A 22854-nucleotide genomic window follows, 5' to 3' on the forward strand; every position below is an offset into this window, starting at 1 on the left:
ACATGCACTCTCAAATACACAATGTCTTCTTGACTAGCAAGACCTATTGGACTCTTTCCATCTTATTTAATTCTCCAATTTGAGCTGATCCACCCCAAACTCAAGATGTCAGATCAGGAAGTCTTAAAAGCTTCCATGGGTCAAGGCTCAGCTGTAAGTGCTTAGGCAGGTAAAACAGCTGCATTTTTTTTTTTTCTTCCAAAATGGGTGCACTACTCATCAAGTAGAGGGCAATATGCTCAAAAAAGCCCCAGGGCTGTCAGTCCTCCTTGGTATGTAGCAGCCTTTAAAAGAGAAAAACCCATTGATACTATGAAGCAGGCTGTGGGGCTACAATGTATCAATCCTATTATTAACACCTGGAAGTCACATAGCACTGAATTACTCAAAGGAATCCCAACCATAAGGTCCCTTTAGCTTCCCTTCCCCATCACAGAACATGTCTCCAAACTATTTCCACTACAGGAATGTCAGGAAGAACTGTGAATGTGTACAAGCTACAGGTGGCCAGCTGTGGGGAAGAAGCAGCCTCTCTTCTGTAGCTCTTGCTCCACGGCCAGAACTCAATTACTGTCTTATGGCAGTGATGATGCCGCAGCAGCTAGAAAACCAGGACCCTTGGACCTGCAGTCTTTCTACTCCCCTGCCTCCAAGTCTTTGGTACTTCCTGTCATCCTTGCACCCAGCACTTTTTCCTTATGGCCACTTATATCAATTGTGGCAGGGGCCAGGGTCGTGAGGGTAGCCTGCTGTACATCTACGGGCAGCTTTGTGCTCACTTCCATTTGAATAGTGCTGTCACTCTATAGCTCAAACTCTTCTAGAGCTCTTGATTAGACACCATGAGGGACTACTTGACTTAGTAGCCTTGGCCTCACTGCCTCTCAGCTAGACGCTTAGAACTTCCTGCTTGTTACAAAAACATCCATCCCTGTGTCTGCCTGCTGGAGTTAACCATGAAGGGACCATTTGGATAGTTTGTTTCCATCCTTCCTCTAGTTGCTAAGCCTTAATGAACAAAGTTCATTAATAGGTAGGACAATGGGACCCAGGAGCCTCTCCCAGCCCTCACTCTACATCCACCACTTAAGTGACAGCCTTCTCTACCAGATCCTTAGTGTTGGTTCCCCTATGGTTGGTAGTCTCTTTTCCAGAAAATCATGTTTTTATCAGCATTCCATCATTTGTGCCAAATTGAGATTGAAGACTTTATTGTATCCCACTTACAGACCAGTAAGTGAGCCCGTCAGCGTCTTACTAGAGACACGAGACACCTGGGCCAGAGGAAAAGGACTTTTTCACACAAGCAGAATGCCCACCAGCACATTTGTTACTCTGGCTCCCTCCCATCTCTGATTCCACAGGGGCAACCCAACAGGTCTGGGTAAGACGCTGGGCATGTTTTGGGTTGTAGCTGAAGAATACTGGGCATGAGGAATAAACTACTTTTATAGCAAGCAGTTATGCCTAGCCCTTGACCTCAATGTTAGGCCTAGCCCTTGTCCTCAATGTCTTTAGTTACATGAATCTGGAGATTTGGCTTAGACGAAGTAGCTAAAGCTATGTATGTAGTCGGGCACACCAAACAGCAGGATATATGGCACACGAGACCCAAGAGGTCTGTCTCTTGCAGTTATTATACTTTTCTGCTTTGTCCTATTCACTCATGTATTTACCTCTTAATCTGCCTAAAAACTGTGCAATGAATAAAAACTTTGAGAGAAGGGGTGAAGAAATGACAAATAGTCTAATCAATAATATTACCAAATCATAGTTTAAAGATTAAAGAACTGGGAGCTAAAGGAAATTTTGTGGTCCATCTTTCTTTAAGGAGAATTACTATTACACAGGTTTTAAATAAGAACTGTTACAAAGTTCAGTCTAGAAAGAGCACTTCTGTCTTTCTGGAAATCCACTGGATCTGATGATGTTAAGAAGATGGCCAAGACAACAATAATAACAATAATACGCATGTTCCAAGGATGATCCATTGTGCCACTGGCACAATGCTGAGCTGAAACTACCTCTCAGTGTTAAGAGCTGGGCATACAGGTGTTTTTTCCTATGGAATATTTTTGGCCTAACCACTTGCCAATGTCTATGTTGTGTTTAGTATTTACATTGCAAGGTTTTACTCTTTAGAGACACAACTGTAACTTTAAAAATTACAACCAAACTTTAATTAGTCTCGGAGTTTAATTCATAACAGTTTAGGCAACGAGTATCTAGGACTGCAACAATGAGGCTGCAATAAACACGATTTAAAGGATAATTCAGCATATGGATCAGATCCACACAATGAAAGGCATATATAAAACCATATGATTTTAATTACCAGTGGCAGACACCCATCAAGTATGACTTAGTGGCCTGGAATTACAGATGTGCATTAAGGATGCTGAAGGGTGATTTGGTCACTCAGAAAAAACAGAAAAAGTTATGGAGAAGCAGGTTGTTTTATTAATATGAAAAAATTTCCCTAAGCAACTAAAGAAACATGTCTAAGTTCTATAGTGTTTTTGTATGTGTGTTAGTTGTCAAGAACAAGATTTTAACATTATTCTCCTGAAAACTGCAGTGGGGAAAATAAAAATGAGCACTAAGTCATATCGTTTTAGCACACTATCCTGTAGTGCTAATCAGGTTTCTCTGTGGGACACGAAATGCTGAGCAAATGGGCTACTGTAAAAATACTAGACACTAATCAACTACAGGTAATAATTAAATTAATCCCTTTGTAGATATTTAATTTGAAGAAAGTTAAAGCTTCCTGACTTGCTTAAAACAATGTCTATAATGTAATGAGACAAAATGGAAGTAGTTTAAGTAATAAATGTTTAATCAAAGAATTTTACATATTATTAACAGCATTCATTTGGCCAAACATCTACATGTTTGTAGAATCCTACTGTATATAAAGTGGGAATGTATCAAGTATAGACTATGAAAGTGCAAATAACAAGTCAAGGTTAATTTTTTTACATTATAAAATTAACGTTTACAAAATAGGCTTTGCCGAACTTTATTACTGAATTGTAAAGTCAATGACTGTGTCGTTTGTTTTTTTTTAAATATGTACGAAGGAAATACAAACTGAGTAACGATCACTTTTCATGCTGAGGAGAGACCAGCACTGGAACAAAGGATGCTGCACCGGTGCAAGGACACTGGCCCACCACATCCACGTTCGCACGGTGCCCTCCTATTCTTCACCATGGCTGCGCAAGACACCCCAAGTGTGTTGCTAACTCTTCCTATTGGAAGAGTTACAACTTGGTCTAAAATCTTAATGATGTTAATATTTTTAATCCAAAATAAATTTGTAAAAAATCCACTAATGGACTATTTTGCCTTCATATACAGTAATACACTGCAGATAGTCAATATTTCCTCCCACTAATTTTAATAGGGATTGATATCCGTGTTTCCAATAATTAGCGAAATAAAAACTAATGTTGAATTTTGATATCCACTGCACAGTTTTTCTTAAGGAACCTGGGGACTTTTAGATACTCTGATATAATGTGTCTTGGCCATATGAATTCAAAATGAAAGATATTTCAAAAGCAGGTCTTAGAGGAAATAAGTAAACAACTATAATCACAATTCATGTGGATATCAATACTCAAATATGACTTTTTGCCTGGCCAAGGACTTAGTAGCCTGTACAAACTCAGTACAGAAATTTTGGTTTCTGTAGATTTCTGGTAACAATCTGGCAAAACATTAAACGGAGTGTTGCATATATCTAGTTTGCTTATGTTATGCTAGTTCTGGTAATATGTAAGTAAACAGCCATTCCAACAGTTTATTATTAATTACACACTGTACCATTGTATCATTATTATAACTAAGACCAGTAGTTTCTTCACAGTAATAAGACACTGATAACTAGGAAGTTGATTTTTTTCAATACTAAACAGTAATCACACAGCAAATGAATATTGTGCAAGTGAACAAACACGTGTCAGCATTTGCTCATTAGGCAAACTGAACAGTTAGTTGTATTTACTGTAAAGGCAAGGCCATGGGTGGTTTTATGGAGGTCTTTGCAATTCATAGCATAGTTACTTCAGAAGAGACATAGAAATTTGAATTAATAACTTATTTAACTGGCAACTATCCATTTAGGTTAGGCAAAGGCACGGTAACATGTTGCGCAGGATGTTTTATTGAATTTTTAATAATTGTGGGATTTACTATAACTCATGAAAACTCCACTTTTTTCTATTTTATAAAACACTTACCATTAAAAGTAATTGCACCCATTAGTAATTAGAATGCACTGTAAAATTGTGAAAACAAAGAACTATGATTGCACTTCCAATAAAGTGTCTCTTAAAATACAGCACCGCTGTTGCTAATCAACTGTATTTTAATATTAAAATAAACTGTTTTTAACAGCAGCATTAGGTTTAGTTAACTTAAGCTACAGGCTACATTTCTTTAAATGCAGTCTCCATGGCAACAAAAGCCCATCAAATCTGGAACATCATGGCTACCAAGTGGCACCTTTTACTCCCAAGAACGCTGACACTGCCCTGGAGCACACTATAGGATACTGCATACCTGAATGCTTTGCTAGTCAGCGCACGAGTCAGAGGTTTGGCACAATTGGACTGTAAATAGACATGAGAAGAGATCTTTGATTCATGTGAAAATTAAAACTAATTACACTGGAGCTCTAGAGAGAAACCTTGGATACTTCACTTCATATCGCTTAGACAAACAGGGAGAAGAAAGTTATGGAAGAACACGGAGACTGAGGACATACATGTTATCACATCTGTCCAAACCAGGTTTCTAAAATGAACTTTTTTTTAAAGAGAAAGCCACACAAAGACTGGGGAGTATAACTTTGCTTTAAATGTTCAATTTAAGTGTTATTAGCTCTAGGCTAAACAGAGCACTGAATTTTCTTAGAATGTGAATACAACCTGTTTATGTGTGTTCCTCTAGCTCTTTTTTTTTTTTTTTTGTCAGCAAAAAGGGAAAAAGCTATCCAGTTACATACAAAAGAAACTCCCTATAAGGTTATATGGATGATGAAACTACCTTTAATGGGACTCTTCTGTATTCAATATTAACATTAGTGATGTACAATTAGATTGGAATCAAGTGGATCAAAATCTCTATAAAGCTTACTCCACCTAGCATACCATCTGTACCTGCCATTCATTAGGAGCCCAAATATGTGAAGTTCAGACTAAATGTACTTGGTCAAGCCAGTCCCTTGAAGTTTGAGGTGTTTGACTTGAAGCATCTGAACCATTCCCTTTGTTGGCTGCCTCAATATTACTCTCAGCAGCTTGTGCCAATGTTTCCACAGCCAGAATATTCTCTTCCAAAGGATTCTCTTCTATCTGGATTCCTCCACTTTCACTGACAGCAGCATCAAAAACTGAATCTTCTTCTGGTGGTACCAGTTCCATGTTTCTCACACCTTCTGACTCATCTTTGTCTCTGGGATGTTGAGAATCTGCACTGATTTCTGTGGTTGCTGGAGGGATCAGGGCAATGCTCTGAGGGTTCATGTCATGAAACCAAGCCATGATATTGCCAAGAAGATTGTCATTGATGTTGGAGTCCTGGCCAGTTGAGTCAGGGTCACTGGATGAGGGGCAGAAATCACTTCTTGCTTCACTGAGAGGGTGTGAACTCAAGGTGTCAGTTGAAAATGGGTCACTTTCTGCTCCAAGTCTCATAAGGCTGTCACCAAATTCCAACAGCTCAGAACTACTCAATGCAGCCCGTGGGCTATCTGTATTCCTGGAGACAGAGTCTAGCCTAGAAGGTAAAGAAGTGCCTATTGCTCCTAGGGATGCTTCATTATTCAGGAAGTCTCTAGTTTCTTCATCGATGGTTAGCCCAGACTCTTGCAGTGACAACTGAATTGCAAGAAGTATATTGGGATCATCTTCATCTAAGGAACTCAAAGCCTGAGGTAACAGAAAGTAAAACCACATTAAAATACGACCAAAGAAAAAACAATTTAACTGAATCAGATTTGCCATTCTTCCTTTATTGAACAGATACTACTTTTTCTTGGGTCCAGTTGTGGGGCCTGAACTCTGGGCCTGAGCGCTGTCCCTCAGCTCTTCAGCTCAAGGCTAGCGCACTACCACTTGAGCCACAGCGCCACTTCCGGCTTTTTTTTTTCTTTTTGCTTATGTGGTGCTGAGGAATCGAACCCAGGGCCTCAGGCATGCAAGGCAAGCGCTCTACCACTGAGCCAACTTCCCAGCCCCAGATATTACTTTTTATCTATACAAATCACCTTACAGATTCATATTTTCTAATTTTCTCTTTGTCTATGTTAAAAGGGAAAAAATAATCTAAGACAAATGTGAAATACAGGAATCTTTTCTTGTACAATGTCTTTGAAACAAATTATATTATAATGGAAGAAAAAAAGGGAGGCAAGAAAAGTAGACGTAGGAGACCACACTACACAGAGAAAGGGTAACAACATGGGCATGAGGCTGCTCAGCAAGGCTACCTGAAGAGAGTCCTGGTTTTCAGAGCGACTGGCAGGGGTGTAGTCACGCAGAGAGGAGCTGTGCAGCACACTCATAGATGCAGAACTTACCACGGATGCGCCTGGCCTGCGGCCACTGCCACTCTCTGGAATATCTGCTTCAAAGCAATTGAGACCACAGAAAATCTAGTGACAAATTTATCCCTTTTCCCATACATTTTGTTATTTAACTTGACAATTTCTCATTCAGTGCTAGGAAAAACCTGTGTCTGTATACATGTTCACTTGATCTTTCTGGTATTTCTCAACAAGTTAGTTTCACTGTAAGCAGTAATACACACTTATTACAATCACTTAGAGCCATGCTTGCTTTTACATGTTTGTACTTTATAAGGTTTTTGTAAGTACAGGGCTACATTCATTTTTCTTAACTTAACAACAGTCTTCAGATCCCTTAAAAATTCTGGGTACTACAATATCACGAAGAGCAAATCTTTAGTACCTGACATCATAGTTTGTATATTTTCAACTAATAATTTAACACTTAAAAAGTATTCAAATGACTCTTTCTTTAAAGAATATCTCTAGGAAAACTATAACTAGGAATATTCTGAACATGGTAACAGTATCAATAGCTATAGTTTTACTGAGTGCTCATGAGGTGTTTTTAATACTCTACTAAATTTAGTGTCTACAATGAGTCTACAAGGCGATATTATTGCTTTCTTTACTGAAGGTTAGAGAGGGTGACAACCAAAGTTTATACAGCTAATTTACATCACAGACAGTATCACAGACCCAGATAGGGGTCTCCTCTGCAACCTGCATTCTTCTTTTCTTTTTTTGTGCTGGTACTGGGGCTTGAACTCAGGGACTCTGAAGGCTGGTGCTTTACCATTTGAGCCATACCTCCACTTCCACGTTTTTGGTGGTTAAGTGTAGATAACTCTCTCACAGATTTTCCTGCCTTGGTTGGCATAAGACAGGTGATCCTCAGATCTCAGTCTCCTGAGTAGCTAGGATTACAGGTGTTAGCCACTGATGCCTGGCTACAACCTATGTTCTTGAGAGCTTGTTTGGAGGTTCTAGCAGGGGAGCGCAGCTACTTGTATACCCTTGACCGAAGACTGGTCCTCCTCTATCGGGTCATCCTCTTTGACCGAGCGTGCAGCTTCGGGAGGGACGCACATGGAGTGGTGAGGGAGGAAGGGACACCCGCCTAGCCAGCCAGATCAGCCGAATCAACCCTGGCGATCAATGGGGTGACAGATGTCGCAGCCAGATCGCCCTCACATTCACAATCTATGTTCTTATTCCCTCTGGTTTTCAATATCCCATGACAACAGAAGCATCTACACTTTTATTATGAATCTAAATTACAAACATGACATCAATTATTTAAAAACTAACTAAGGAAGAACTAAGCAATTATGTGACATCCCAGAGCTTACCTAAAGTGCTTTCACTGGGCTCATCAGCCTCTGGAGGGTTACTGAGCAGACTGTGCACATCTCCTCGACGACGCTGCTGCCTGTGCCTCCTCCGGTACTGAAATTCAGCATATTCCTGCATAAACCAAAGGTTATAAAATACAGGAGAGCATGCAATTTCTTAAAATGCAAGTAAAATAACTATTCTTTTGCCAAAGTGAAAACGTGTGATTTTATACATATTATAAAATCACTTGGCTGTACAAAAGGAAACTTCAAGTTGTATCATGCGAAGGAAATGAGAAGAGCAAACAAAAACCAAAAAGATAAAACCAAAAATTCAAATAACCATTACAAGTGCGTCAATAAAGTGGGAATATTTGCAAATGTCAAAACTAGACAATAACTCAGTGTTAGTTCTTATGCCTGATGTTATCTAATATAACTAATACAACAACCACTTCATTACCTTATGTTAAATCTAATTTTTAGCAAATGACTATGATATATGAAAGGGTGGGAGGGAGGGGAACACCAGACTACATATATAGTGTTGGATACTTGCTAGACACTGAACTTAATGGTCAAATCACTAGATTAAAATAACAATGTTAGGTTACCTTTAAAATAAGATTATTACTGGGCTTTCTTTGCTTATTAGCCAATAGGTAGTGTTACATACAACATAAATAAAGTGTTTTTGATTTAGCATGTGGAGAGAGCCTAGATTAAGACAAATGTCTTTGACTAACGTATATTTGTGGTAACACGTTAAGGAAGGTTTATTATTCCCAAAGTCTGTATTCCCTAGTCTATACATATTCACTATTATCTGGGTATAAATGTACTTTACCAGATTTCAGTGACAGAGGAAATGAAAACAAGAGATAGGCCAGGGTGTGTGACAGCCTAAGAAAACTAATTTAGAGAACCACTGTGGAGTCTCCTAGTTATAAACATTACAGGTTGATGATTATCTCAGTTATTTGAGAAAGTTCAATATAATTATATAGGGCTTTTACACACAAGGCAATCCCCCTCTCACTGAGTACACTCTAAAATTTATTTACATTTCTTCCTCTATCTGGGTTTAATGGATTCTAATTAAAAAATGGGAAGCATTCTACTAAGGTAGAAACCAAACTTCAATTTAAAAAAGTAAGTGCAGAAGAAACCTATTATATTTTTAATTATTTCTGATTGAAAATGTCCTTCTCTCATGATGCAAGAGATTTAAAGGAAAAAAAGTATCTGAAAATTTCCAAGGAATCATAAAGTCTTTTAAGTAAGTGCTTGAAAAGGCTTAGTCAGGATGCTCCAAGTGATTGAAGAAATTAAAGCCACAGAGAAGATGAAAAAACTCTTACACTGGCTGGGTATCAGAGGCTCATGTCTATAGTCCTAGCTACTCAGGTGACTGACACCTGGACAACCTTGGTTCAAAGTTAAATTGTGCACAAAAGTTTGTGAAAACTCCATTTCCAATTAAACAACAAAATGCTGGATGGCAAGAATAGCTCTAGTGGTATAGTGCCAGCTATGAGCAAGAAAACCAAGTGAGAGTGAAAGGCCAAGTTCAAGACCTGTTACTGGTGCCTGTGTGTACATATACACAAAGGAAGTCTTAAGATTTATAAGAAAAAAAGCTGGCAGTAGTTTTTAAAATTTAAATATAACAACCAGCATTTACTGAGTACCAATTTCATTAACAACTTAATGAAATTCTTTTCTCTGGGGTAATCAAGGAAGTCTAAGAGCTAGAAAGATAAGAGTTAGAACTCGAATTCACATGTCCTACAGACTTTCAGTGAAAAAATATAAATTCAATCTAAAATTCTATTGGAGTTTGGTAACATTTATTTATTTCTAGAATCCGTATTAAGGAAGAGTTAGTTTTAGAAGTATAATTCTGATAGTTACTTGAGATAGTCATACAATATATGAAATTTGAAAATCTCACAATATGTGGTAATTCTTTAGATTCATAGTAAAGTTTACATAAAAGTTTGATTTCAACATGCCAAAGACTTTAAAGAAAAGAGAATTAAATAATTTTTGTCAAGTTTATCAACTCAAAACCAAATTTAAGTGACAGCCACCATTAGCAGGCCCAAATATTGCAGGATTCCTAAAGTGATATCAGAATCAGAACCTATGAGATGAAAGTGAATACAATGATAAAGGTTTCAATTTTTGCAAAACTGTGTTCATGTTTTATGATGCTTGTTTATTCCACCTTTAAGAAGGAAAATTATGGGGCTCGGAAGGTGGCTCAGTGGTAGAGGGCTTGCCTTGTATGCATGAGGCCCTGGGTTCGATTCCTCAGCACCCCATAAGCAAAAAGAAAACAGCCGGAAGTGGCACTGTGGCTTGAGTGGTAGAGCGTTAGCTTTGAGCTGAAGAGCTGAGGGACAGCGTCCAGTCCCAGAGTTCAGGCCCCACGACTGGACCAAAAAAAAAAAAAAAAAGGGAAATTTTACATAAATATCATCAAATTGTCATTACAGCATAAAGTAGTAAGCCCAGAATCTAGATAGGAAAGAATAAGGTTCTTAATTTGTTTTATAATACAAAATTTAAAAATATATAATTATTATTTTTGTTTGCAATTTAAGCCAATTAAAATTTCTCATATGTACTCTTTTTCTTTTCTTGGGTCCGGTCGAGGGGCCTGAAGTCTGGGCCTGCGCGCTGTCCCTCAGCTCTTCAGCTCAAGGCTAGTGCTCTACCACTCAAGCCACAGCGCCACTTCCGGCTTTTTTCTTTTTGCTTATGTGGTGCTGAGGAATCGAACCCAAGGCCGCAGGCATGCAAGGCAAGTGCTCTACCATTGAGCCACCTTCCCAGCCCCTCTCTTTTTCTAAGCAAACTATTTTCTCAAGTCATTACTTTCTTGCATGTCTCTATGAATACAAAAGGTCATAGGGTGAGTGACAGTATCCCCAGTAGCAGAAAGGTATCTGATTTAAATAAGCCATCATCATTTTGGATAGTAATCATTTTGTTTTTTTTTTTCAGTTTCGGAAATCAAATAGGCTGTAAATATAAAGGTTTCATTGTTCTTTCTCTTAAGAATTGAGTTGAAGGATCACTATGATATATGTATCAAATGTATTATCATTTTTACAAAGAGCAAAGGAGAGAGAAGTGGAGAGAACTGCTAAAATCAAAATTGACAGTAGCAATTTCATTCTCAGAAATCTATGTGACTAAGATTTTCACTCAGTCTTATTTTTAGTTGAATCACGGCTATTGGTAATATTAAGTTTTTTAGAATGTCTACATATTAAAATGGCCTATCAATAACAATAACAACAACAAAAATAATGAGTGAAGTCTTAGAGGGAAGCAGAAAGAGTTTCTTTCACAATATTACTATGAGGTTTTCTATCTTAGTACTTACACATTTATAATGTCTGTATGTATTTATAAAATTTATGGGTCTAATAAATTAGAAGATATATTTCAAAAATTTATCTTGCACATATACTTAACATTTGTTTATTGAGTAATAAAAGGAATGCATCAGGCAATATGATAGTCTAATCAAATCAATAGCTGAAGGTAAAGTACTGTTGATAATTTCAGTAGAATTCAGACCAGATGAGCATGCAGGTGCAAGTAGGGTTGCAACTAAAGAAAAATACAAAAACAAACCAATGCCATATCCCTCCCCGCAAAACAATTACCTCAGGTGATGCAAATCCTAAATATTCCCAATCCCATGTTCCACCAGCAAAGCTACAAAGAAATTAGACATACCATTTGATTTATTAACAGTACTATAAAGTGCATAAAACCAGACCCTTGTGCTTTTAATTACTTTTAATTCTTTTGCTTATATCTTGCTTAATCAAAGTAGATTAATTATTAAAATATAAAATGATGGAAAAACATTACAAAACATCACCACGTTATGATTAGTTCTTATTTTACGATTAAACAATATCTTATAAACATTAATGTAAAAATAATAGAGCCATTGGAATTTCAAATGCTTATAATTCTTTTGTTGTTGGTTATGGGGCTTTAACTCAGGGCTTGGGCACTGTCCCTGAGCTCTTTTGCTCAAGGTTAATGCTCTACCACTTAGAGCCACAGCTCCACTTCTGGTTTTCTGGAACTTAATTGAAGGTAAGAGTCTCATGGACATTTCTGCCCAGGCTAGCTTCTAACCGTGATCTTTAGATCTCAGCCTCCTCAGTAGCCAGGCTTATAGGCAAGAGCACCAGCTCATAATGCTTATAATTCTTACAAATAAGAAAATATACTTCAGATTATAATGACAGAAGCATTTGATATAAAATAACCAAAACAACTGCTCTTAATTTAAAAAATAAATATGGACCACTTATATAACTACAAATGTCAAGTTTCTCATTTCTTTATAATTTAACAGAAAATTATAAATATGCCCAGAACACGGCCAAGTTTCTAAGTTCTATACCCTAACATGTCTGAGACCATCATGTCATCTCATATATTACACATTTGAAATGATGCAAAGAATACTCTTTGAAGTGAGTTCATCTGAAATGTGAACTCAATACTGACAGACAAAACCACCAAGAAAAACACCAAGTACTGAAGGAAAAAAAAAAATCACCAAAAAGTGAACGTAACTTTTATCAGCTCTCCATTTGAGGTATAAATAACGTCTAGGACTATGTGAGTTGAATAGGAAAATAAAAGTGCTGGCATGTAGCTTAGTGCACATCCTTCTTACCTGCGCCTTGGAGCTTCTGGAGAGTCTGCAGGAGCAACTCCTCGAGCCACAGATGCCAGGAATTCTTGCCTCTTCTGTTGTACAAGGCATGCTGCCTTGATGATCTTATGGCGGGGTGTGCGAAGGTAAGGCCTATTAACTTTTTGGGCAAGGTCTTCAGTGACCATTTCTAGGTCTGTCTAGGGGAAGAAGAGGAAGCAAAGCTTACAGGATGAATGGCTGTAGCAAATCTAGAATCTGCAGTTTCTTGCTTAAATCCAACTCTTTTAAAGAAATAAACCCAGATTTTGAAAAAAAAAATTTTGAGCATGTTTTCTACTCTGCACATTTTTCTAGGGTAAGAAAGAAACATGTTAAACTCAAGGAAAGCAGGAATTATTTGATAGACACAGTAAAGAAAATGGTATATATTATTTAAAAAAAGTAAGTTTCAAGACACTGTATAAGAAAACATACTAATGCTATGATGTAGACATCAAAGACAAAGGAATTTGAGGCATGGCAATTCAACTGCTATTTGAGATTAGGTCTGGAAAGCTTTATGGGGCAAATACATAATGAACCGTGAAAGAAATACAGGCAGTTCAAAAGAATGACATGGAAACTGCCAACAAGTGGTGGCTTAAAAAAAAGGAATTAAAATTATAATTTTATTGTTATTATTAAGTTGTACAGAGATTTACCATAAGACAATTCAGGTAATGTTTACATTTCTTTTTTTTTTATTGTGAAAATACTGTACAGAGGGGTTACAATTACATGGGCAAGATAATGAGTACATTTCTTATCAAGCATTGTAGCCTCCTCCTTTGTTTCCCCTTCCCATCCCTTCCCATCCTCCCCTACCCTCCCACCCAATCCTCCCCCCCATGTTTACATTTCTTTAGGACAATGTTACCCCTTCCTTCCCTTTTCCCCAGTTTCCCCCTCCTACCCTTATCCACGAGTTGTATAGTTCATTTTCCAGACAGTGCATATTGAATACCATTGACTGATATGTATACCCTCCCTTTCTGAGCTCTTTTCCCCCCACTAAAAAGAAGAAAAAGAATAAAAGAGGAATGTACAATGCAGTTGGCTAGCTGTAGTATAAGGTTAGCTTAGGTGTTTTTGCTTTTTTAAATACTGTAACTTTGAAGTTATGCTTTTAAAATATACTACAAAGTTACAAAGTAACTTTCTAATCTAGTACGCAAAATTGTTCATTTCATCTTCGAATGCAAAATTTATTTTACCTAACCAGAAATAGATATATCACCTAATCAGGAATCTATATTACTAATCGGAAATAAATAGTTCTACCTCAACTAGTTGGATAAGGGATAAATGCTGCAGAAAATATCAACTAATGCAACAGTGATACTCACAAAACAGTATGTTGGAAATGAACTTTCCAACTTGGGCGGGGAGAATATTAGGGCTGGAAAAGTGGGAGAAAAACAAGGGAGGGGATAACAATGTTTGACTCAGAAATGTACTCATTACCTTACATATGTAACTGTAACCCCTCTATACATCACCTTGACAATAAAATTAAAAAAGAAAATACCTGTACAGAAGAACTCATTCAAAACTTCAGCTGAACATTTAAAAATAAATAAAATTTCAGCTGCTTTTCCTGTATTTAAAAGCCATTTTAAAATAAAAACAAAATTATTTTTTTTAGTCCCACCTAAATTAGTTAAAACTTAGTTAAGTGGCTGAAAATGGAGAAAACCTGTTTTCATAATAACTGCTACCCCTTTTAATACATAATTTTAAAAGGTATCTTACTTGCATTAGTTCAAAAATTTCTTTCTTTGTGCTTTTAGGTTCTAAGAAAAATCCATATGGATAAGAACACTTGAGAATACGTCGAGTTTTTAAGAGCACATGAACTGCATCTTCAATGAAAGTAGTATCTGGGCAGCCTCCTTCAGCTAGAAAGTAATTGAAACATTGTGATTTTTTTTTGGAAATATTGTAACATAAAAATTAAAACTCTTGTTCAAAAAAAGAAGGTTCCTAAGAAGAAAGTAAAATAACTATATGATAATACTCATTTAAACAAGCCCCCAAACCTATAAAGCATTCACAGGTGATACATTTATGTTTGTAATGACAAAGATGACAGCCTAGGAGCCAGGTTTGTCCTGGAACCTGTTCTCATTTTACTGGTAGAAAAATATGGTTTTAGGTCAACCCAGCATTTCACACTTTACTATAATTTTCAGATTATATTGCTAAGATGTTTGCTTGCTTAAGAAAAAGTTTAACTGCTTACATAAAAACAGTGTATACCAGGTGCCTTGGCTCACACCTATAATCCTAGCTATCCAGGAAGTTGAGATCTGAGTATCACAGTTTGAAGCCAGCCTAGGCAGGAAAGTCTGTGAGACTCTTATCTCCAATAAACTACGCAGAAAAAGCTGGACGTGGCACTGGCTCAAGTGGTAGAGCACCAGCCTTGAGAATATACAGGCTCAGGGACCAGTGCACAGACCCTGAGTTCAAGCCCCAAGATCAGAAAAAAAAAAATCCAAAAACAATGTAAGAAAGAAGATAAAACATTCTGAGGAATGACGAGTTAACCAATGCTAGTAAATAAAAAGATTCAAGGAGGAAAAAGAAAGGGACAAGTGAGGAGGATAAGAGAAAAGGAAACTGCCTTAATAAAATAAGGCAGAGGGGCTGGGAAGGTGTCTCAGTGTTAAAAGTACTTGCCTTGCATGCATGAGGCCCTGGGTTCGATTCCTCAGCACCACAAGTGGTGCTGTGGCTCAAGTGGTAGAGTGCTAGCCTTGAGCTGAAGAGCTCAGGGACAGCACCCAGGCCGAGTTCAGGCCCCACAACCGACAAAAAAATAAAAATAAATAAAATAAGGCAGAGATATCATTTTAACATTCTTGGTTTTCCTTTAACTGAAATTAAAACAAAAATTAAACTGTAGAATCTAAACTGTTAAGTATAAATTATTCTGCATGCCTCTACAAAGATATTTTATACACATATACACAAACTGATTTACAAACCACCCTAACATTTCTGTGTACATAACTCAGATCCCTGGGTAAGTATCTGAACCAAGAAAAAAAAAATCAAAAAAATCAAACCATTCCCCTTAGCACTTGCTCGTTATGTGTGAGAAATGTGTGAGGTTGTTTATCTCTTCGAGTTGCTGTATCTTTTTTCTTTGTGTATTTTACTATGCTGTCTGGAACCTCAAGTATATAATTAGCAATAATTAGCACTTAGAAAACTGAATGTTTACTACATGTCATGTATATTACATGATACTAATGTGTGAGGAAACAGACAAAAATTCCTGTTAAAAAGTATACTCTATGGGACCTTTCTTCTTCTAACTTCATTGTGGATAATACTTCCAGAGTTTGATATTGGTGTGATATAGTTATATAATTAATAATGTATACAAACTAATTAATAATTAACAAGAAGACAAAGGTTCAATGGAAATCTTTCCTCCATTCTTATTTATGGTACTTAGGGCTATTTTATTAGGAATTATTCTCATAAAATGAGGGTTGTTCTAATTATAAAAGCTAGGATTATTTTAAAAACATGCCTCTTAAAAACAAACATTTGGGACATAAAGTTCTAATAATGCAATCAACCAATCAACACTCAATCTGCATTTATAAGTTGCTTAAAAAAAAACTTTTAATTTAAAATTCCCAATTTGCCCTTCTCATAGCTTTGCATTCTGACCTCAATTCATTATTCACTACTGAAAGGATTTTAATCTAACTATACTTGACTTCCACTTTATTTGATACTCAAGTATATTTTCTCAAGAATCCTTAATATGTAAAAATTGGGTAGCATGTTATTTTGCTCCCTTTGACTAGGTCAGGGTATCTTGTTAGGACCCGCCTGTTCTTCCCAAAACTAGAATATCAGAAGTAGCAGAGAGTACGCAAACCTATAGTGTGTTTTTTGACTGGTAACAGCAAAGACTACATTAAGAGGAGCAGGCTAAGTGCCTGATGGGAAACCCAATCACAGAGGCCTCAGGGTTTAAGACTATAGACTATATTCAGGGTTTAAGAAAACTCAAAGATGCATTGGAAGGAGCCAATGTATCTAATGTATTACTTTAGAATCCTAACTTCCTACCAGTGAACTGATTTAGTATGGAAGGATTTTTATATTAATTATCACACACACCACGTAGAACTTACTTTCTTTGAGAGCTCTACTCAATTGCTCCATCTTTTCTTTGGCTGTTTTAAGAAGGCGTTGTTCTAACTAAAGGAACAGAAATAAATAATTTAAACCATCCTCTTTACTCATTCACAACAGTGCAGTTAAGCGCATTTAAAATGATGTGGGACATACCTGATAACTATGCTCATGGTTTTTAAATCTTGTATAATAGTGCATAAATCTGTCAAGTTCCTGAAACCGTTTGTGTTTTTTCTCAGCCTAGGAAACAAAAGTCCATGAATGACTTTTATAAAAACTACTATTAAAATTGCTTTTTGGGGAAATTATTCAAAGTTTTATTAGTAATGGTAATGTATAAAAATGTATTGATATTTTTCCTTTGGTTAGGAGAATAACACATTTTAAATGCTCCTAGAACAAAGTATTACCTGTAAGAAACCACTAAACCCATATCTTCAATGTTAATATTATATGGCTGGCTATGGACTGATTTGTCCCTCAAATATTCCTAACCTAATCCCTAATGTGACTGTATTTGGAGACAGTGTGAGAAGGTGACAAAAAATAGTCATTAGGGTGGGATTTACTCTGACAGGGATGGTGCTCTTACAAGAGGAGAAAACTTCAGAGCTCTTTTTACTGGTCAATGTGAGGACACAGGTGAGAAGGTAGGTAACTGGCTATAAACAAAACTGAGAGCCCTTGCAAAGAAGGAGTCAACTGGAACCTTTGTCTTGAACTTCTCAGCTTCCAGAACTGTCCGAAATAAATGTCTATTGTTTAAGCCACCTAGACTATGAGTTGACTGGCACGTGACTAGGTGCTTTAATATTGTATTATTGAAACTGCTGGGCACTGGTGAGTCATGCCTGTAATCCTAGCTACTCAGGAGGCTGAGATTTGAGGATTACAGTTCAAAGCCAGCTCGGGCAGGAAGTCTATGAAATTCCCATCTTCAATAAACTACACCGAAAAAAAGCCAGAATTGGTGTTGTGGCCTTAAGCACAAAGAGGCTCAGGGACAGTATGCAGGCCCAGAATTCAAGCCTCAGGAAAAAAAAAAAAATTTAAGTCTTTACAGAGGCAAGCTGAAACCACTTTTCATATCTATCGAAGTAAGATCTAGAAGACAAAAAGAAAAAAAGCTTCCCAAGTTTTAAGCTATTTTGTTTGAATTAAAGGCTACTCCAAAGTGTATTCAATTTAATGACTCATTAAGACAAAGATAGGAAAAGAAATGCAAAATACTTTCAATGTTATTAACTGGCTTAAAGTGTTGGCTTAGCCAGTTCTTTACCTCCACAGTCATTTCCTTGGATTGCTCCTCCACATGCTGAATGACTTCATAGCGAGTACATCGGTAATAACCTCCAGTGGAGGAACTATGCTTTTTCCATTCTTCTAGGCAAATCCAGCAGAAGTCATACTTGCACTTAAAAAGAAAACATATATGCGAATTTCTCTGTATGTTAATATACAAATGATGGCCCGCTTTTTAGTAAAATTATGTGATGTTTGCATAACCCTGAATGTGACCAGAAATAAATCTCAGACATGTGATCCATTTCTTATGTTTCATTTGGATATCTCTTCTTCATCATGGAAAAGATGTGCCTCCAGTACACAGCCCTTTATTTCTTATATTGAATTGTATGAACTCATTTAACTCAAATTTTAAATTTATTAGCTCAGTGGTTTATCTTTTTTTTTTCCAAATCCTTAATCATTCCCTTTTTTGCACTGTCTTAAGTGTGCGAGGCAATAATAATCTCTGAGAATTTTGGCAGTAGGACTTAGGCTCTGATGATGTAGTATCTTCATTGTTTTTTTCTAGAAATTTCTTTTCCATTTTTTAAAACTCCAAGTGAAAGACCTTTAGCAACTTTACTATTAATTTCTATTTTATTCCTTTATGATCACAGAATACTGTTTGTATGTTTTCTGGAATGTCACTAAGACTTTCTTTGATGATCAATGATATCCATTGTTTGTGAACGCCCCACTGGTACCTGAAAAGATGACATTGTCCACATTTCTAAGATGTAGTTTGAAAAAAAATATATGTATATATATATATACACACACACACTCACATTTTAGCAATCACATATATTTTAATAAGTAGGTACTCATGTCTTTTCTTTCTCTACTAGTTTTTGGTTTGCCTGATACATCATGAACAGAGATGAAAGTAAAGTCTCTGTGATCATGTACTTGTTTATAACATGCACTACACAATAAACTATAAACTTACTTCATGTGATTTGACACAAATACCCTTCAATGAAGCTTTATTGATTTCTCAATATTAGTGGCAAAACTTTTATACAATAGTCAAACATTACCTTCTATGATGGGAAAAATGATACAGAATTTAAATGATTTTCTTGCATTTCAATTACAACTAATAAAAATGCTTATTTATTTTTATTAAGTAGTTGTACGAAGGAGTTTCAATTCTGTGAATCAGGTTATAAGTACAACGCATGTTGATCAATGTGACCCCTTCCATAGTTCTCCATCTTTTCCCGGGCCATCCGTATCCTCAAATTACACAATGAAATTTTTATATAATGTACACTGAATTTAGTAACTGCATTTGTTCCCTCCCTTCCTTCTTGTGCTCCATCCTTTGCTGGCCCTGTACCACATGAACAGGTTTCAGTTGCTTGGTATTCATTTTGTTAAATAGCTTGTTAGTTGTTCAAAGGAGTTACACCATTAGACACCCCCTCCCCTCCCCAAGTATAATGCCCTTTAGTCAATTTATTTGTGTATATATGCATATAACTCTATATATGTTATCATGTATGTATTTTAGATCTAACTTCCACATATGAGCAAAAAGTGCCCTTTGTCTTTCTGATCCTGACTTATTTCACTTAACATATAATTTTTTCTAGATTCATCCTTTTCCTTGAAAATGGCATATTATTCTTTCTGACAGATGAATAAAATTACATGTACATTATATGTATATATGTACCACATTTTCTTCATCACTTGTCTGCTATAGGACATCTAGATGGCTTCTGTAACCTGACTATTGTGAATACTGCGGCTATATATAGACAGTGCAATTTCACTGTATCCTGACTTGTAGGGCAGATGCCCAAGAGTGGTATTCCTGAATCATGGGAGTAGTTCTTTGAGGAATCTCCAAACCGCCTTCCAGGGTGGCAACGTAATTTTTTTTATTCTGATGTTTAACTCAAATGAAGAAAGTTACTATTAAGTGATTTAAACTATCTAATAATGAAAAACGTATAGTTCCCCCAAAATTATGTAAGGGAAAATAAAATAAAGTGTTTATGAAATAAAAGTTTTTTTTAGAGGATCAAACATGTCATTTCTTTAAAGTACTAATACATTTGATTCTACATAGTAAACTGCCTCTCAATCATAATTAACACTGAGGCATCAAAAATGGTTTATTATGATTTAGTCTTTGTTGTAAAGCACAGACTTACACATAAGATGCATGTTGAATGTATGGGTGAAACAGATGCAAGTAAAGTCTCTGTGATCATATACCTCTTTACAACACGCATTTAACACAATAAACTGTGAACTTATTTCATGGTTTTGATGTCAATTTTTTTTTTTTGGTCGGCCATGGGGCTTGAACTCTGGACTTGGGCGCTGTCCCTGTGCTCTTCAGCTCAAGGCGAGCACTCTACACTTGAGCCACAGCATCACTTCTGATTTTCTAGTGGTTTACTGGAGATAAGAGTCTCACGGACTTTCCTGCCCGGGCTGGCTTTGAACCGTGATCCTCAGATCTCAGCCTCGTGAGTAGCTAGGATTACAGGCGTGAGCCACTGGTGCCTGGTGATGTCAATTTTTTTTTTTTTTTGCCAGTTGTAGGGCTTCAACTCTGGGCTGGGCAGTGTCCCTCAGCTCTTTAGCTCAAGGCTAAGCACTCTACCACTTGAGTCACAGCATCACTTCCGGCTTTTTGTGCTTATGTGGTGCTGAGGAATTGAACCCAGGTCCTCATGCATGCAAGTACTCTACTACTGAGCCACCTTCCCAGCCCCAATGTAAAAATTTTTTTGACAGACAGTAGCAAACTTTGTGTCTGATTTGATACAAATCAGATGCTGTTTCACCCATACCACTAAAAAATATTTGGAAAACATTCAGTTTGCTGAACAAGGTTTTACATTCTACATAAGATTTCTATGTCATAATACTACTACTTTTCAGCCAAGCACTAGTGGCTCACACTTGTAATCCTACTCGGGAGGCTGAGATCTGAGGACTGCAGTTCAAAGCCATCCCCCCTGGCAGGGAAGTCCAGAAGACTCTTATCTATAGCTAATCACCAAAAAGCCAGGAGTGGAGTTATGGCTCAAGTGGTACAGCACTAACTTTGAGTAAAGAAGCTCAGTGACAACACTCAGCCTTGAGTTCAAGACCCAGGACTGGCACAAACAACAACAAAAACTACTTTTCAGTTTCTATTTTCAGTGTAAGTATTTCAGGTGGCAGAGAAAATAAGATTACTATATTTGCAAAGCATGTAAATAAATGTTTTCAAATGAAAAATACATTTAAGTTGTTACCTATATCATTAATTGGCAAAAACATTCCTTCTTTTGATAAACATTTATCCAGAGTTTACTACTGCTAGGTAGCTAGCAGTTAGCTACTGTTAGCTGCTAACAGTTGATGATTTTAGTTAATCTACACTTCTTTACAGATCTAGGTAGTCTTAATCTTTATCAGATTTTCCAAGAAAAAAATATAGATTTTGAAGAGAAAACAGTATCAGCCATTCCTTAACTAAACTAATAAACACTTTTGAGGATTTTGCTCAGAATCCTACACTAAGTTTTCCATTTAGTCTCTTAGGGAAATTTTACAGCTTCGCTAAGCCAGCCAATCATTTATGATAATCTTATACAGACGTGTGTGTGTGCGCGCGCGCGCACGGGTACTAAGGCTTAAACTCTAGGCCTAGGTGCTGTCCCTTAACATTTTTGTTCAAAGTAGTACTCTACCACTTGAGCCATAGCTCCAGTTCTGGGGTTTTGGTGGGTAACTGGAGATAGAGTCTCAAAATAATTTAGTAACTACCTTTCTTTTCTTTTTTTTTTTTTTGGGTCCGGTCGTGGGGCCTGAACTCTGGGCCTGGGCGCTGTCCCTCAGCTCTTCAGCTCAAGGCTAGCGCTCTACCACATGAGCCACAGCGCCACTTCCGGCTTTTTTCTTTTTGCTTATGTGGTGCTGAGGAATCGAACCCAGGGCCTCAGGCATGCAAGGCAAGCACTCTACCACTGAGCCACCTTCCCAGCCCCACTACCTTTCTTTTGTAAGTTATAAAATAGTAAGTTTAAAAGGCAAGTAATTCTTAGATGATATTGACATTTTTATTGTCATCTTAACTGTTTCTTTCATATACTATATTAGAAGAAATTACATTGTGGGTTAATTTAAATAATCATTTTAAATATAAATACTTAATAAAAAAGGAAAAAAGAAAAATATCATTACAATTTTAAAACAAAAGCATTTAGAAATATGTAGGCAAGGATTAATGAAATATTATTAACCTCCTGGAATATTTGCTTTAAATATAATGGAACTTTATTTCTGTGCAACGAAGCCAGGAGTTTATGTATGTATATACTGTTAACTTTCAGTCCTATTAAGGTCTTTATTTAAGACTGTATTTTCAGGGATCATTTCTATAGTTCATAAAGGTCCTTGTTTATATTACTTTCAACCAAGTAGATTTTTGTTGGTATTTTCATTTTCAATATAGTAGTAAATTACTCATTTAGTTGATGTTTCATTCATCGAGTAACTTTTCTGCTTTGGACTGACAGACTTTATTAGGACTTCAAGTGCAAAACTCTTTAACTTCTTACCTTTGCACACTGCATGTGATTGCAACCTTCATTCTTCTGTATTGGGGACTTACAATTAGCACAAGGCTTGGAGTTAGTTAACAACCAGAGACAATTGGCAGCATCTTCATAAGCTTCACTAACTCCTACAACTTTAGGATATTAATCAGAAACATAAAAATATGTAATTTAGTACAC

The 22854-nt window shown here is 36.7% G+C and overlaps 1 protein-coding gene across 6 annotated transcripts in view; it reads right to left on the reverse strand.

Moving 5' to 3' along the window:
- Positions 1 to 2818: 2818 nt before the first annotated feature.
- The window catches only part of Ankib1 (ankyrin repeat and IBR domain containing 1), a 101504-nt gene continuing 81468 nt past the window's right edge, over positions 2819 to 22854 (reverse strand). For 3 of the 6 annotated variants that reach the window (XM_042684638.1, XM_042684639.1, XM_042684640.1), the window contains exons 11-20: positions 22678 to 22808; positions 18099 to 18233; positions 16973 to 17059; positions 16816 to 16882; positions 14408 to 14553; positions 12635 to 12813; positions 11598 to 11649; positions 7930 to 8044; positions 6500 to 6636; positions 2819 to 5939 (exon numbers count right to left, since the gene is read on the reverse strand). In XM_042684638.1, coding sequence (XP_042540572.1) covers positions 5202 to 5939; positions 6500 to 6636; positions 7930 to 8044; positions 11598 to 11649; positions 12635 to 12813; positions 14408 to 14553; positions 16816 to 16882; positions 16973 to 17059; positions 18099 to 18233; positions 22678 to 22808 — 1787 coding nt within the window. In that variant the 3' untranslated portion in view covers positions 2819 to 5201. The remainder of the gene's footprint in view (positions 5940 to 6499; positions 6637 to 7929; positions 8045 to 11597; positions 11650 to 12634; positions 12814 to 14407; positions 14554 to 16815; positions 16883 to 16972; positions 17060 to 18098; positions 18234 to 22677; positions 22809 to 22854) is intronic. The other 3 variants (XM_042684643.1, XM_042684642.1, XM_042684641.1) reach the window with 3 other exon arrangements.

Source organism: Dipodomys spectabilis, unplaced genomic scaffold (assembly GCF_019054845.1).
Source record: "Dipodomys spectabilis isolate Male_0828 unplaced genomic scaffold, ASM1905484v1 ptg000089l, whole genome shotgun sequence".
Classification (NCBI taxonomy): domain Eukaryota; kingdom Metazoa; phylum Chordata; class Mammalia; order Rodentia; family Heteromyidae; genus Dipodomys; species Dipodomys spectabilis.